The sequence below is a fragment of the Lepidochelys kempii genome, chromosome 15 (genome assembly GCF_965140285.1).
Source record: "Lepidochelys kempii isolate rLepKem1 chromosome 15, rLepKem1.hap1, whole genome shotgun sequence".
NCBI lineage: Eukaryota > Metazoa > Chordata > Testudines > Cheloniidae > Lepidochelys > Lepidochelys kempii.
Window position 1 is genome coordinate 21,595,020 of NC_136394.1, and position 16,455 is coordinate 21,611,474.

Sequence of the window (16,455 nt, forward strand, 5' to 3'; positions counted from 1 at the left end):
ACTACCCACGTGCATAAATCCAGGCACTGTCTGCTCAGAAGTCCCAAGCTGATTGCTGTCATTGGGGTAAAGCACAGAGAGGTGTGGTGTCCATGACCCAAATAGCTAAGGACTCCATAGATCAAAGCCAACACCTCTTTTCTCATTAATTTGGATAGCCCAGCATCTGCTTCAGAGTCCCAGGGAGACACATTTGCATAGGATCCTTCAATTACACTATTCCTCAATTTTTGTAAGCCTAAAAATAAAATGTGTCTTTTATTTCATTTATCGAAGCTGTTCAGATTTTGTCCAGTCCATTGTAGTTCTTACTTACATCTGGTATGTACTGAGACTTATATTTGGGTCAAGTAACAGGTTGCTTGTCAAGTAAGAATTTTATTAAGCCGATTTAGGATGACAGATCCAGCGTGGACCAATGGCTGCAGGTAGCCCCCAATTCTCAGGGTCTTTTTTGTGGAAGCCAAGCTTAAAAAGGGTGTAATTTTTATTCAAAGCCAACACCTCTTTTCTCATTAATTTGGATAGCCCAGCATCTGCTTAGAGTCCCAGGGAGACACATTTGCATAGGATCCTTCAATTACACTATTCCTCAATTTTTGTAAGCCTAAAAATAAAATGTGTCTTTTATTTCATTTATCGAAGCTGTTCAGATTTTGTCCAGTCCATTGTAGTTCTTACTTACATCTGGTATGTACTGAGACTTATATTTGGGTCAAGTAACAGGTTGCTTGTCAAGTAAGAATTTTATTAAGCCGATTTAGGATGACAGATCCAGCGTGGACCAATGGCTGCAGGTAGCCCCCAATTCTCAGGGTCTTTTTTGTGAAAGCCAAGCTTAAAAAGCGTGTAATTTTTATGAGGTTGTGGAGGGCACAAAAACTCCTATTTTGACATTTGCAGAGCACCCTTTATGACTTCATACCTGCCCTGAGTTTGCTGTCTTTGGGCAGGATGGCATTGTGGAGTTTCTTGTTAATCACCTAGGATACTTTAACTGATGCAAAGCAAGAAAGAAAACTCTGCTGTAGAACGCTTTCCGAGATACACTCCACGGACTAGAACAATTCCAGCTTGGCACAGAGCACAAAGAACTCTAAGCACTCGCGCCATATTCTAACTTCACCTCCACTCTCACCACAGCTGAACTTGTATGCCGCTTTTATTGCTTTGTGTTGAATGCATGGGTTTATTCTTGTTAAAGCATCACAATATCAGCTGTGTTTGTACTGACCTCCTGTGTTCTAGCTGACACCAAGCCAATTTAATCATGTCTTTATTTCCAGATTCCTGTTCAGAGCATGACATCCCCCCTCTCTGAATAAACTGCATGCCTTATGTTTGCCATTGCTCTAAAACTAATTCTGTCTTTATTTTTCTTTCCTCCTCCCCCTTTTCCCTCCCATTTTATTTTTATCACGCACTGTTTGTTCCCCACCTGGGTTTTAACATCACATACTGTTAAGGAATGCTCTAAGAATAGGGCCACTGGAGCTGCTTTTTTGGAACAGCCTGAGTTTTCACAGCAGATACACCACAGTAAAAAGCTTTTCAGTATCCCAGAAGTAGCTGAAGAGGAGGTTGAATATTCTGAACTATTGCACAAACAGGGTTTTGGTACGCCCTATAAAATGAAACCTGTGGTCGCTAGATGCACTAGACCACCTAGACCCTACAATCAAGACAAACAGCACAACTTTTGGTACCCAGCCAAGCACAGAATTTCGGGCACGGAGGATTTTGCTTCAGAAGACAAAGGATATAACTACAGTAGATCCTTAACGAGAAGCCCTGACAGCGGACTAGACTGTGGAAGTGAGGAAGAAGAATCTCGTTTTACTTTCAGAAATGCTTATGATTTGATTTCTGCCAATGTTGCGCCTAGCTGTTGTGCAGAGACAGATAACTGTTCATGCAGAAAAAGCACAAGGCCATTGTTTGCTCGCAGGAAAACTTTAACCAGGCAAAGCAGCATTGAAGAAGACTTTGACGGCTTGGGTCCTTCCTTTATAGAGCCCAGAAGTGAGGAGGCCAAGCCCAGTTATGAAAAGTCTGAGACTCAAAAATGCAATAGAACAGATAATTTGACTAGCAAAGATGTTCAACGAGTCTGGAAGATCAACTTACAAGTGAATAACTCTAGGGCAGCTGTTCCACATGCAGAGCCATCCCACAGAGATGCAGAAGACTCTCTGGTGTGTGAAATAAAACTTCCTTCTAACATCTGCCTGTCAAATCCATCTCTTTTCTTTCTTTTCTTTTCTTTTCCGCCTCCCTCTTCTTTTGATTTTTTTTTCTTAAAATCCATCTTTGGGACCTATCTACTGGGGGTTGTTTTATTTCTTTCCTCCCCCCATGATTTTTTATTTATTAATCTGCATTTTGCTTCACAAGCTTCTTTTGTAGCATGCTGAAATCAGTTTAATTTGCTTTGCAACAATGATTTTCCCACAGAACAAATTACAATAATGGCTGCTTTTGTTAAAGGACAACTGAATCTAAATTTTAATTAAGGGTTAGCTGAACTATAATTTTCCAAAAGTTTGTTTTTATCTTTAAAGTGACTATCAGAATAGTGCTTTAAAAAGTAAAAATAGGTTTTATTTTTAACTGGAAAAAAAGAAAGCATTTCACGAATTTTTATTTTGATGGTCTGTCTTAAAGATTCCATTTTGTCGTGTTGTTTTTGCTCTCCTCACTCCCAGATTTTCAGGAATTGCTCTTCATCTTCAGTCCTTCTCTTTGGGCAAGTACCAAAAAAATATCTTCTCCCCCCAGTGACAGTGACCAAGCAAGCTTCTTGGAGTCACAAGATTCACCATGTTTCCATTCTCCACCTTCTTCCTGCACTGTCACTTCTTTGCCCTCTTTTTTAGACCATCTCTTCTTGCCTTTGAAGTTGCAGACTGCATCTCCAAATGAGATTGCAGGCAAACAGCTTCTTCCAGAGGAACAGGCCAATGCCATTCCACATCTTAATCCACAAGGGTGCCTTTGTGATCCTGCCTGTTTGCATTTCTGTATATTAGTCCACAAGAGAGCCTTCATGAACTTGCATCTTTAGGCCTCTCTGTTCCCAAAGAGCACTAAACAAGCTTTTTAGCCTCTCAGTCTGCAACTGTCCAAAGACTGGCTGTCTCCAATCTAATGTCTTATGTAAGAGTAGATTCAGCTGCTGCTGTATGCCTAGCCCAGCAGTTTATTCCGAATTGATCATTTAAAAATTCTCCTATTAAAATTGGTGCCAAGGCTGCATTTAATCTCAGTTGTTGAAAGGGACACCCTGGAAAGCATTAAAATAAAAATTTATTGCAAATTAGTGAACAGAAAGAGAACCAGCTGTGGTGTGAGGTGAAATTTGTATGAATCTCTTCTGCAAGGGTTAGTGACTTTTAAAAAGCCTGTAACCACAAAAGGCATTCTGAGAGGAGCAGTGTTCTCAAAGACCCCAAGAGGAGAAGGACATATACTGGTTAATGTGCTGCAAAGCGTGCAAAACAATCTAGGTAAAAAAACTAATGCACTGACCTGACCCCATCATATACTGTCTTCACAGCTCTAATGTGAGTGGTCTTAGTCCTCTTCAGGGAGAGTTAAAAGTGCTCTGAGCCAAGTTAGTAGCAATGACAAAGGCAAAAGAATGTTTCCAAAATTATTATTATTATTTCTTTGTTCTAATGTGTGACTGCTGTTTACAAAGGGTGCACCATTTTTCAGGGAACCATTTTTCTTTTGCAGGTTTAGGAGGCATCACTAGAACTTTTCAGCTAACCTTTCATTTAAAAACTACGTTTAGTTGCCTTTAGAGCTTATGCTTCTGAAAGTGACTGACATGATTAACATGCCCTTTTTATGCACCCAGCTGTGTAACTTGCAAACCTGTTGTTTTTGTTTTTTAGCTTTTAGGGAATCCATCATCCACTGGACGACCTGACAGAGTGGAGCACACGGGTCGAAGGTTGTCTCATGCCAGTGCAGTCCCACAAAGGTCTCGACCAATGTTGGTCCCTTCCATTGGTTAGTTGGCCTGATTGGTGCATTTCTATTCTTTACAGCCGCAGAGCTGGGGGATTGGTAAAACAAACAAACAAAGCCCAAAACCCTTCAACCACAATAACTCTAAATCCTTTATATAAGATGAACGAAGATTAAAACCAATTTTGTCTTAGGTTAAATATGAGTGTATTGAAGATTTTTTTAAGGGTCTGAACCAAAACCCGCTGACGTCAGTGGGAGTTTCTCCATTGACTCCAGTGAGCTTTCAATCAAGATGTGTGCTTTGGTTGATGATAGCTACAATTTAAAACCTACAGTAGACAGTTCATTCTTTAAAATAAATTAAGGTGTGGACATGCTATGAATATGATACCTAAAATAAATGCAATCACCCACTCATCTATCCATCCATCCATCATTCCATTCATCTACCATCAATTTGCCTTCACCTTCCATTCTCTTAACTACTTTTTGGAATTCAGCAAGGAAAATTGAGGTTATTAAATTAAATGAGCAAGTAATACTGAAGTATGTCCATTAGATTTGCTTTTTCTAATCAAGCCATCTCTGTTCTGGTTAAATCATGACCTAAAATATATATTTTGCCATGTACAAGAAATTCCAAAAAGTACTGCAGACAAGATAATGGAATCAAGACACCAAGCACAAAAACACTTTCACCAAAACTTGCACACCACACAAACAACTAGGAACAACCACACAGAAACGCAAGAAACACAGGCGTGTAAATGGAAAACTGTAGACTATGTACAGAAATAAAATCTTCATGGGATGTAATTCCTCCGGTGCCTGTGCTTACATTAGAAGATTCCTTATTAACAGTATACACAGAAATCCAGAGAACTCAAGGCAACATTAAGCAGTTCTGTCCTGAAGCTTTATCTGTGAATGAGAAACTTTCCACACAGAAAGCAACCTCATAGTGATACTTAATATAAGCAACACGGGTTTTTTAATTGTTAAACATGAAATGGTTTCTCCCAGTTCCTCCAATGGATACACAGCAGAATAACCATATAGGAAATTTAAACAGAAACCTTTCTGTGGTGTACAGCACCCTCTACAGATTTGTAAAGTTAGCAAGATTTTGCTCTGAAGGGGAAAACTAATGGATATTAAGGACACAATAATAATTTATGATAACTGTGGATTTTAAAAAAATACAACTGTAATTCATAAAAGCATTCCAAGTGCCTTTAATAAGAATATGTAGAGAGTATGATTCTCCTCCTACTTACACTGCTACAAATTGGTTAGTCTCTAAGGTGCCACAAGTACTCCTTTTCTTTTTACAAATCAGGAGTAACTTCACTCAATGGAATTACTGGTATTAAAAGAAAAAAGAAAGGTGTAAAGGGAGAATCAGGTCCAGAAAGTGCATATGCAAATATCAACCTGTGACACTTATTTGAGCCAGATAATTATCAGCTGATAAACATTCTCAGTTTAGGCTGATGTTTGCTAGATCAGTGTCTCCCTTTTGTTTTTTGTAGCTTCCCCCCCCCAAGAGTAAATATTTTTTGGGGGGGAGAGGGCAATTAGGCCTGGAATACTTAAAATATATTGTGCATTTAAGATTTTATTTTTATCACCTGTTAAAATAATTTAACAACAAATAGTTGGGGCGTGGGATTTGAAATAATTTTGGTTAAATTAATCCTTTGGATTTTCCTTTAACTCTGATTTTAATGGAAAGATGTGGATTGGGCGGGGGCCTGATTACATACAGGAGGCCTCGCTTTCTCTAACCAAGATTGGAACCCAAGGAACTATTAAATAATGACTTCACTGTTCAGTAGCTAAAGAGCAGCATTTTAGGAAGTAGATAAGAAGGAATTCATTTTTTTATAATCAGTCCACATTCAAATTGATAATTAAACAGAGAATAAAATATAAGGCTCTAATCTTCTTCTTTAGTGTGAGTTCAAGAATGCATTAGTGTATTTTGCAGTAAGTATGCTCTGTGAATGCTTTTCTGGGGAAGTCGCATAAGGATTGAATTACAATATTGTCTAACACTGATAAGACATAACCCACAGTGGCAGTATTTTCAGTATCTAATGAAAGAATTACCCTCTGGTCTTCTGTGAAATTGATGAAAGATCCTATCCAGTATCATTCTTAATGTGATATGGTTATGGTTCAGGATTCCTAACTGCTGACTTCTTTGATGATATTGCCATGTTTAAACAAAGAGAACAGGTTTCTAATAGTGTTCACAGGAACAGAACTAATATGAAGCTGCGTTACCAGGCATGCAGTACACATGGCTCTCTTAACTCATCAGGGTATTTAATAAAATCAACATAACCAATTCGTTAGCTATTAAAAATGTAATTGGTGATAAATAAGTACCCATGATGTAATAATTACCCACATCAACAATGTACGTCAGTCAAGACAAGGATTGGGTAAAAATCACAAAATAGTCATCCTCTGAAGGCTTGCTACAGAAGACAAGAGGACGGGGAATAGATCTGCAGAGCAGATAGACTGAATAAAACCAATGTATCCAATCAAACCCTGTAGCAGATCATTGTACCAACTTGATCACACTGTCCTCACTCAGGCAAAGCTCCTATTGACTTCCAAGGAAGTTTTGCCTGAGTGAGGACTGAATAAAACAGATATTATGGCTCTGTCATTACAAAAAGAGGGTTCTTTAGAATTTGGCCCAATTTTTTTTTTTAAGTTTTTATTGGAGCAAAACTCCCGTTAACTGCAGTTAGTAGAGGTTTTATTCCATTAAGGCCCAAAGAATGTAGGGCTGCCTACATCTATCAGTATGGGTTTAATTACAGTGTCACAGTTTATTCTCTTATAGAAATGTATTGAGCACTATATATTTGCTCAGCATCACTAAAATGTTACTATTATTCTTAGGTCAGTAAGATTGTTTTTATAAGGGTTTGGCTGTTCATACGTTGTTCTCTCCTTGAAAATTAGCTTCAAGTCAATCAACAACGCAGTTAAAATCTTATGGTGATAGCTGGAGTTTCCAGCTATTAATTTGCCTGCATGATATAAAATGAAAGGAAATCCATAAAAGTGATAAATCAACTCCAGAAGGAATAGTTAGCAGGAGGGATCTCCAAAATTGTGATACTTCTAGGATAAATATTTCCTGGGACACATCTTTATCCAAAAGGCCTCCAATTTTAAACTTATTTTATATTATTTCCCTGTTAGATTACGAAGATATTTCCATTAACATCTCCTTGGAAACAGAAAATTTTCAACTTAATTCTGGTTTTAGATAATCTACTTCCAAAGATGAAATGTATTTTACATTTTTACCTTGACCTTGCCAAAGTGGGACTTTGGATTACAACACTGATTGTTGTTATTTATTATTTGTATTATCATAGCGCCTAGGAGCCTCTGTCATGGACCAGGATCCCATTGTACTAGGCGCTGGTCAAACACAGAACAAAAATATAGTTTCCTGCCCCACAGAACTCAGAGTCTGCATTTACCCTCCAGAAATCCAGGCAAGTTTTAAAAAGCATGAAGGCAAGACCCTTTAAAAAGCAAACTCCCCTTTCTGTGTGCCTCTGCTGTAGAAGAATCACTGGAGAATCAGTCAGTAAAACTGCCACACACAGTTCTGCAGGTGGTTAACCATCCTGCTATAACTGAGTCAGAAAAGAAGGTAGGCAAAGCTTGCCCTACAGGAGCCTCCACTGAGAAGACTATAAAGTATGTTTAATAGATCGTTCCCTTTTTCTCCATAGAAATTACAATGGACAGTAACAGTGAAGGCGGTCGGTCTCGGTCAGGTAGTGAGGGAAATATTTCACCTGTAAAAGAAGAAGCTTATTATCGCAGCATTGATGGACACAAGGAATGGTCTCAGCAGCGTACCATGGCCTCTGACTATAGATACGGTATGCCGACCCTTCTTCCTCCTTTCTGACACAGACGCATTTAGAGCTGGGTGTTTAATGAGTGCCATTTCTGTATGACAACATTGCATGCAATGCAGAATGCAAGGGGAGCTAACTCTTAAGTCCTGTTTGCCCTTCTTCCAGGTAAGTTTGTTCAGCTCAGCTCAGCTGTAAGGGAGGAAGAGCCCTTAGTCATCCACTGATAACTGTCATGCAACCAGCTTTCCATACTGAAACAAGTCAAAGCACACTGCATTGCATGAACCTCTGTGAAGCTACTCCTTTATCCTCCATGGCTGTTTAACATCAATTAACATCTAATGTATGCACCTTTGAACACTCATTGATCAAAAAGATCACCTTTCAACTTGATTCATAAATCTAGCACTAGACAGAGCTAAAATGGGGAGGTTCATCATCACCAAACGTTCCACAGTGAGAAGCAGCACTACTCAAGCATCACTCTTAGTTTATTGTTTGGCTTAGGGCTGATCTGAAGCCCCTGGAAGTCAATGGGTGCCTTGCCATTGACTTCACTGGGATTTGGATCAGACCTTCAGTGAAAGTAAAAATAAAATTTATTTTAAAAAGTATGTGTACTCACTTGTATCACTGCAAGTGCTAATTGACGTACGTAAGGTAGTAATTGTCTCCCACCCATTATTGATTGTGTTTGCTGCTTCATCCCCATAAGAAGCCATTGCATAATTATACAAAATTCTCAGCCTTTCATATCTTTACACTGTTCCCACCTAAAAGTAGCTTAGGCCAGGTCTGAAGCTGGGAGAAGCATTAAGTTTTGTGTTCATCTTTCAAATGAAGCAAAAAAGAAGCCAAAGTAAACATTTAAACAAATCAATACTAAAAAAGTGTTCTTCTTTGAGTAGATGCAGCCTTAGCCCCTCTTCTGGCTGCATAAGAGCGGTGCTGGCCCAACCCCCTCAGTTCCTTCTCTCCGCCCATGGCTGGAGTCAGAATGCTGTGTGGTGTCTTCACCAGACGCTTTTGCTTTGTTTTCTGAGACCTTTTCTTGTATATAGCAGTAGTAGTACATTAGGTTTAGTTTAAATGTTAGTTTAGAGCTCAGCCAACGTCAATGGCATTTCTAAATGACATTTCTATATTGGACAACCGCAGGGCGGCCAACTGGTTCTCTGTGCATACTTTTGCCAATCACTGTGCCATCACAGCTACGTCCAGATCAGATGCAAACTTCGGGAAGGCAGTCCTGCCGTCCTCCTTTAAATAGACTCTGTGCCCCACCTCCTGCAAATATTGCTTGCATGGAATACACAACTGCACCTACTCAAAGAACTAAAAATGGTTACCTACCCATAACTGCTGTTCTTCAAGATGTGATGCAGACGTATATTCCACAATCCATCCTCTGTCCCCTCGGCATCGGAGTCTGTACTTCTGATGTTCAGTGCAAAGGAACTGAGGACATTGGGGCAGGGGAAGGGCTAGGCTCCAGGGTGTGAGCACCGCCCCTATGGATACTGCTAGGCAAAGTTCTACAGCTACGGTGCCCAGGATGCGCACACACCCACATGGAATACACATGAGCATCATATCTCAAAGAACAAGTTACAGGTAGGTGTCTGGTTTTTGGGTCTGAGAGCAAAAAGCTCTGAATATTTTGAACCAGATCATCAGTTGGCATAAATCAACATAGTTCAAGGACTGCAATGGAGCTATGCCAATTTACATCAGCTGAAAATCTGGCCTACAGCAGCCAGTCAAGCAGCATATATATAGCCTCTGAGCAGAATATAAATAACTAAGCCACTCACAAGATGTCTGATTGCCTGAAACAGACATGTGACCATCCTGAATCTTCACCATTCTGGTTCAGAACTGTTTTGATAAAGTCTGTGCACAACTCATGCTTGTAACTAACTCCAACTGACTTCAGCTGGAGTTGGCTGCCAGTCCAGGAGGGCATAATTTGACCTGTCTCACTTAAAAAACAAAATGTGCAATACTCTGAAGAAAAACCCTGTTTTGCATTTCCAGTCCATGTGACAGTGGAAATAAAACATCATTCAACTGGGGGGAAATCTCCGTTGCCATTTGTCCATGTCCTGTCCTTGTTCCACTTCCCTTCTGTGCTTTGTGCCTGTGTGAAGCTTCCTGGTTGGACTGTGTTTCCCATCCTTTGGCTGTTCTGCATTTCCTTATCCACCTTCTTTCTAGTGTTCTGGACACAAGTTTCAGTAGCCATCCCCTTGAAGCTGTGCCCCTCTAAACTGACCTTTTTTTAATTCCAAAAAATTGTTTAACAGTGCTCTGGCATTAGAAGTAGGTAAAGTGGGGAGGGTCATCTTAAAAAAAGTTCTATACTAAATCCTAAATAAAACATTTAAATTATTTCAATAAATATACAATCTGTATTATGCAGATATTATTAAAGCAGAAATATGGGCCTAAATATATATATATTTAACATATAAAGTAGGCCTTCAGAAAAAAAATTGATAATAGTGGAAGTTCTGGAAGATTACGTGATGTAGCTAAAGGCCTTGATTCAGTAAAACATTGAGGCAAGAGGTTGACTCTCTGTTGAAGTCAATGGGACGTAAGTATATACTTAAAGTTAAACATGTGATGGGCCAAGATTTTCAGCAGTGATTTAGGTGGTTTGTGTTTTGGGTGCCCAACTTGACGTACTTTGAAGGGACCTGGCTTTTACTATGCATTGGACAAAGGTATAATTCCCAATCCTGCACTGGGCTCTTTCCCCTGCACAAAGTTCAATGCAGGATCAATGTCTTATATATATATATATATATATATATATATATATATATATATATATATATATATATATATATATATATATATATATATATATATGGTCAATATGTATTTGGCTTAAATGCAAAGGTCTAGATGGATTACAACACAACTGTAGGCAAAAAACAACTGTATGGGAACACAGCTGGATCAAAAACGTATTTTGTTGTTTTTGTAGTATTGGTTTAACCTTAGTCCCATTCACATGAGGGGTGGGACCATGCTAGCAGTAACTTTGTTTAAACACCGTTATGGCTAGTCATGTCCTAGTGCCATTCCTCTGAGCACTGCAAACACAGGGCTTGTCTACACAGTGCATGTTAGAGGGATGCAAATTCTAATGTGCACTAGCGGGCTACGCCCTAACTGGCCTGTGTAGACCCTGCTGGAGCACATTATAAGTTCCCGACTGCACAGTAATTTAGTCCCATTTCAAACAGAGATATAGGAACAAATTTCAGACCTAAATTGAACAAGCTGAAAAATTATTCTGACTTGCATTGCTGAATTTTTGCTCCCTTCTGATCTTACTTTCACAGATGGATACTGTAGTCGGGACCATCTTTCTGCAGATATTTATGAAGAATCAGAAACAGATCCTGGCACAGAGGATATTTCTCCTCGAATATTTGTTGCCCTCTTTGACTATGATCCACTGACAATGTCCCCCAATCCTGATGCTGCAGAAGAAGAGCTACCATTTAAAGAAGGACAGATCATTAAGGTGGGAATCTAAAAGCAAAGCAAACCAAAGACCTGATCATGCAAACTGGCCTTCATGGGTCCATTCACACAAGAGTTTCTAGGATCAGTGCCAAGACCTTTTCTTTAGAGCCACACACATTTACGTATCACGGGGTTGAGAACTGTCTCATGTCTAGTACTGATGGCTTTAAAAAAATGAAATAGTGGGGGTAAAATTTTCAAAAGCATCTAAGTGATTTAGGCACCTACATCCCATAAATTTTTCATGGCAGGCTCTGAAGTTACTTAGGCCCATGTCATCAAAGATGCTTAGGCAGTGCTCTGCTCACCATTGCAGTACCTACCCCCTAGGTGGCCTACCACTTGGCATAATCAGTCCTGAGCTAGGCTCCCCATCCAGAGCTTGGGAGAGTTAGGCACCTAAGAAAGGGATTCTCAGAAACCAGTAAGCTGAGCAGGGAGCCACCTACACTAGCCAAACACAAAATGTCCCGGAAAGGGTCGAGGCATAGGCACCTATGCGGCTGACCGGCTCCACCCGCCTGATGATAGGTGTTTCTCTCCTCTCCTGGAGTTAAACAGTGAAGCCAGGTCAGCCCTTTAAGTAGCCCATGTCCCAGCCGCTGAAAAAATGTGGCTTCTGCTCATGCTTGCCCTATGTTTCCCAATGTCCCCAGTTGTCTTTGTGCAAGTGCTGTAATGTCCCCACTGCTGTGGGTAGACTGCATCTGGCCCTCCTGCTGAGGGATCTGACAGATTTCTCCGTTTGCATATGTGTTAGATAGATATCTTCACGACATCACTAGTCTGTATGAGCCCTGCATTGCCAGTGGTCTGAGGCACTCTTAAGGCTTTATGTTGCATTTCTTGCGCACCCAAAACATCCACTCCCAGATGAGAAGGCCGTTGACTCACTTCCTAACGGAAGCTAATTGACATCCTACTGTAAAGACTGTAACAATGGGTGGATCAGGCCCTATGTGTTTGTTTAGCAGATACAAAACACATGAATTACACTCTTGAAAACAAAATGTATATTTTACTAAGTGCTTAGGAGAATAACTGTTTACAATAAAATATAAGGCTTGATTAATAAGTACCTTCCGGAGGGAGCTTATGAAACAGCTTATAAACCCCTCTTCAGGAAAGCATGTGCTTAAATCCTTAGTCAAGATGCCACCTAAGCATGTGTTTTAATGTCTATGAATGGGACGGCTTAGGTGCTATTTTCCTTTCCTGAATCAGGGCCATAGCAAAGCCCCTTCTCATGCAGTACAATGAGTGTCCCAAATTCTTTCACTGCCTCTCAAATTCTAGGCAAACCTTGCAGGATTGGCAGTTATGATGCCAGCCCCATGCAGCCTCCCTTTTCTGGACACTCACCAGGCTGCTATGTTTGGGTCCCAAACACGCTGGACCGGTATTTTCCTGGTAGAGTGGATAAAAATTGATGATATTTTGAAATTAAATAATTTTTTTTTATTTCAGTCATTTTTTATTTAAGTTAAATATTTTCTTTTTAAAAAAATTAACCTGTTTAAAATTAAATGTGAAATTATGACAATCCATATTAAGGACTAAAGTTACTACAATATACTAAAATAACTTAAATAAAAAATATTCAAGCAGTCCATGTTTGCGGCCAAAACTTTAAAGGAAGTCAAACCACTGAACTGACAGAAGTCACTGGCTAAGCACCTGGAATCAGCATTTGTTGACATGCTAAACCAGATTTTGACAGCAGTACTTTCTTCTGCAGGTGCAAAGAGAATATCGTCTTCATTTCAGTGTATCCAACCAGTTCAGTTCAATGACTACTTCATTCATACTTGAGAAACTGGGAGTTGAAAAAACAGGAACGTTTGTTTTCTTCTTCTAGGCTATGGATAAAAATGAAGTATGATCAGATCTATTGGGTTCTAAAATTCTGAACTCCAGAAACAATCAGTTCAATTCACTAACCACAGTTACACTTCTTTTGTTTCTTAAATCAGTTAGTTTTAAATGCAAAACATGTTGATAGACTTATTTTTTCTTATGTATCCCACACATTTAAGTAGACTTTATTTAATTAACTGCAATTTGAAAATGCAGTTTGTGTCTTTTAATTGAATTCCAGTTACCACCCAAATTTAGCATGGCACAAATCGTGAGCAAAAAAATAATAAATGAATCATACAGTACTGAATTTTCAAATATTTTCACAATGAAAATATTTACAGTTTCTTACTGTAAGCTTCATTTCATTAGCTTTTGATTAGTATCAAAGATGGGACAAACTGATTTAATTTGGATTCACCTGTTACTGGGAATGGGGTTTTGGATACAGTTCTATTATAAGTAAAATACTTTCTTGTATGTGACAAAAACACAAGTCTGGTGGCACCTAAAAAGACGAACAGATTTATTTGGGCATAAGCTTTCATGGGTAAAAAACCACACTTCTTCAGATGCATCTGGTATGTGAGATATGCATAAATCTTAGATACACACATCATATTTCACATAAAATGTTTTCTTGGTGTAACCTTGATTTTGCCAAAAATTTAATCTACTTAAAATAATAAAACTTGATCCAATTCTTCAAATGCTCACTATAGCCTCTACCACCATAAATAGTGATGCAAATAATATTAAGAATTTTTTTTTGGGGGGGGGGAGCTTTTAAAGGTGTTCCTCAGTTATGTTTATGTCATAGGTAACAAAACAGCTGATTTCTGCTCAAATGTATGGTATCACAATTCAGAGGTACCTAAAAAAAACCCTAGGGCTCTGTTAAAAAAGAAAAATCAGAGTAGCTGTAAAGAAACCCTAATTCATAGATACCTTGCGATCCTTCAGGGACTGTTTTGTAATAAATCCCAAATATTAAAACAACATTGATGGATCAATTTTTTTATGCCTTGAATATTTAGGTTTATGGAGATAAAGATGCTGATGGATTCTACCGAGGAGAAACTTGCACAAGACTTGGCCTCATTCCATGTAATATGGTCTCTGAAATCCAAGCAGATGATGAAGAAATGATGGATCAGCTTCTGAAACAAGGGTTTCTTCCTCTGAATACACCTGTAGAAAAAATAGGTAGGGGAAAATATATGTATAGATAGCGATTTAGTGCTGTTAACTGGGCTGTTTGCGCTTTAGCTTTTTTGATGATTTGAAACATGTGTCTAAATTTTACAGCAGTCTGCTACACTATGGGATACATTCTGTGTCAGTATCTTGATTGTGTTTTTAAAAAACTTCAGACTATTTAAGCATTTTCACTGTTGACAACACAAATGAGGACTTGCATTTCAGTACTGCACATACTCATTTTTTTTTAAGAGACTACTTTTCTGAAAGATTTCTAGACACAGAACAAGATCCCACTGCTTTTGGCATATGCAGTGCTGACATGTTTGATAAATGTTATGCTTACTGCTGGAAAGCATAAAAAGAATCACTTGTTTGTTGTTCTTTTTACTCTTCTACTTTAACCTACTTTACCATAAATTTAAAGGGATGGTGGCAAAGGGTTATGCCTCACAATATTCAGATTAACATTGCATAGTCAAAAAGTTTAAAAGATATTGAGATCACAAACCAGCCTTTCCTGTTTTGAACCAGTAACCTTAAATCAGTGATTAAATGTTGTACAGAGACATATTGTAGTTATATACAAATATATTTTGAGGAAACGCCATCAACAAATTTTAAATCTTTCAAAGGAGCAAGAAAACAAAAGACTGTAAACCACTAACATTGGTTCAGTCTTGTTTAAAAGTGAACTGTAAATGTGGCTACATAAAAACAAAAACAATCGAACAAACAAAAAATCTCTCTAGAATTGTTTGCAAGATTACAAAATGAAAATAGTGTCTTACCATTGTTTTTTTTTAAAGTACTTTTCACAAAATAAAACAATTATAGGCCCTTTAAGATCCTCAGAATTCTCAGCTCACTATTTCCCTATTTGTGTGCCAGAGCAAAAGGACTTAAGACATGTAACAAACAAAGGGAGTGAAAGAACCATGGGTAAAAGTTTCAAACCTGAGTGCCTAGAGGTAATATTTTCAAAAGTGCCTAAGTGAATTAGGAGTCATTGGCTGGGATATAGGCTCCTAAATGCCTGGTTTTGATAAGTATTTAGGAAACTGAAGATGCAGATAGGCATCTAGTAAGTTTTACAAAAGCACCTGAGTAGATTAGGCACTCAATTTCCTTGCAGTTGAGGTGAGGTAGGTGCCGAACCCACTTGGGTACTTCTGTAAATCTCACTAAGTGCCTGTTTGCATCTTTTAGGCACCTAAATATATGTGAAAATCTGGCACTAAGTCACTTTTGAATACAGAACTTAGGATCCTAAAGCCTGGTCTACACTAGGAAATTAGGTTGGTTTAACCACATCGCTCAGGGGTGTGTAAAACTCACACCACAGAGCAACGCAGTTAAAGTGACCCAACCCCCAGTGTAGACAGCGCCAGGTCTGCAAGAGAATTCTTGTGTTGACTTAGCTATCTCCTGTCGGGGAGGTGGAGTACCGACACTGATGGGAGAAGCCCTGCTGTTGGCGTAAGTTGTGTCTTCACTGAAGCACTCAAGTGCTGCAGCTGCGCATTTTAAGTGTAGACAAGCTCTTAGTCTCTTTGGGTTTGTTTACACGCAAAAAAAAAAAAACCAACCCAAATCAAAAATGTGGCAGTGAGTCTCAGAGCCTGGGTCAACTGACTTGAGCTCAGGCTATGGGGCTGAAAAGAGCAGTGTAGGTGTTCCCATCTGGGCTGTAGCCTGGGCTTCGAAACGCCAGTGTGGGAAATGGATCTCAGAGCCTGGAATCCAGCTCGAGTGGGAACATTTACACTGCTACTTTTAGCCCCATAGTGTGAGCCCCACAAGCCTGAGTCATTTGACCCAGGCTCTGAGACTTGCCGGATGTTTTTTTTTCTCTTTTTTTTGCTGTACAGACATACCTTTAGGCACTCCTGCAATCTTTTACCCCAACTCCATATTTAAAAACACTTATCTCAGTGTGGCCTGATTTTCAAAAGTGCTGAGCACTCAGCTC

At 39.1% G+C, this 16,455-nt stretch overlaps 1 protein-coding gene and 1 non-coding gene across 6 annotated transcripts in view; one reads left to right on the plus strand and one right to left on the minus strand.

Moving 5' to 3' along the window:
* The window catches only part of RIMBP2 (RIMS binding protein 2), a 280,445-nt gene that overhangs the window by 253,975 nt on the left and 10,015 nt on the right, over positions 1–16,455 (plus strand). For 3 of the 5 annotated variants that reach the window (XM_073312919.1, XM_078848948.1, XM_078848947.1), the window contains 4 exons: positions 3,900–4,017; positions 7,752–7,904; positions 11,240–11,424; positions 14,321–14,489. In XM_073312919.1, the coding sequence (XP_073169020.1) occupies positions 3,900–4,017; positions 7,752–7,904; positions 11,240–11,424; positions 14,321–14,489 (625 nt within the window). The remainder of the gene's footprint in view (positions 1–3,899; positions 4,018–7,751; positions 7,905–11,239; positions 11,425–14,320; positions 14,490–16,455) is intronic. The other 2 variants (XM_078848949.1, XM_073312920.1) reach the window with 1 other exon arrangement.
* Positions 68–153, minus strand: LOC140899025 (small nucleolar RNA SNORD86). Its single transcript, XR_012155192.1, has one exon. It is a non-coding gene; the product is annotated as a small nucleolar RNA SNORD86 (small nucleolar RNA).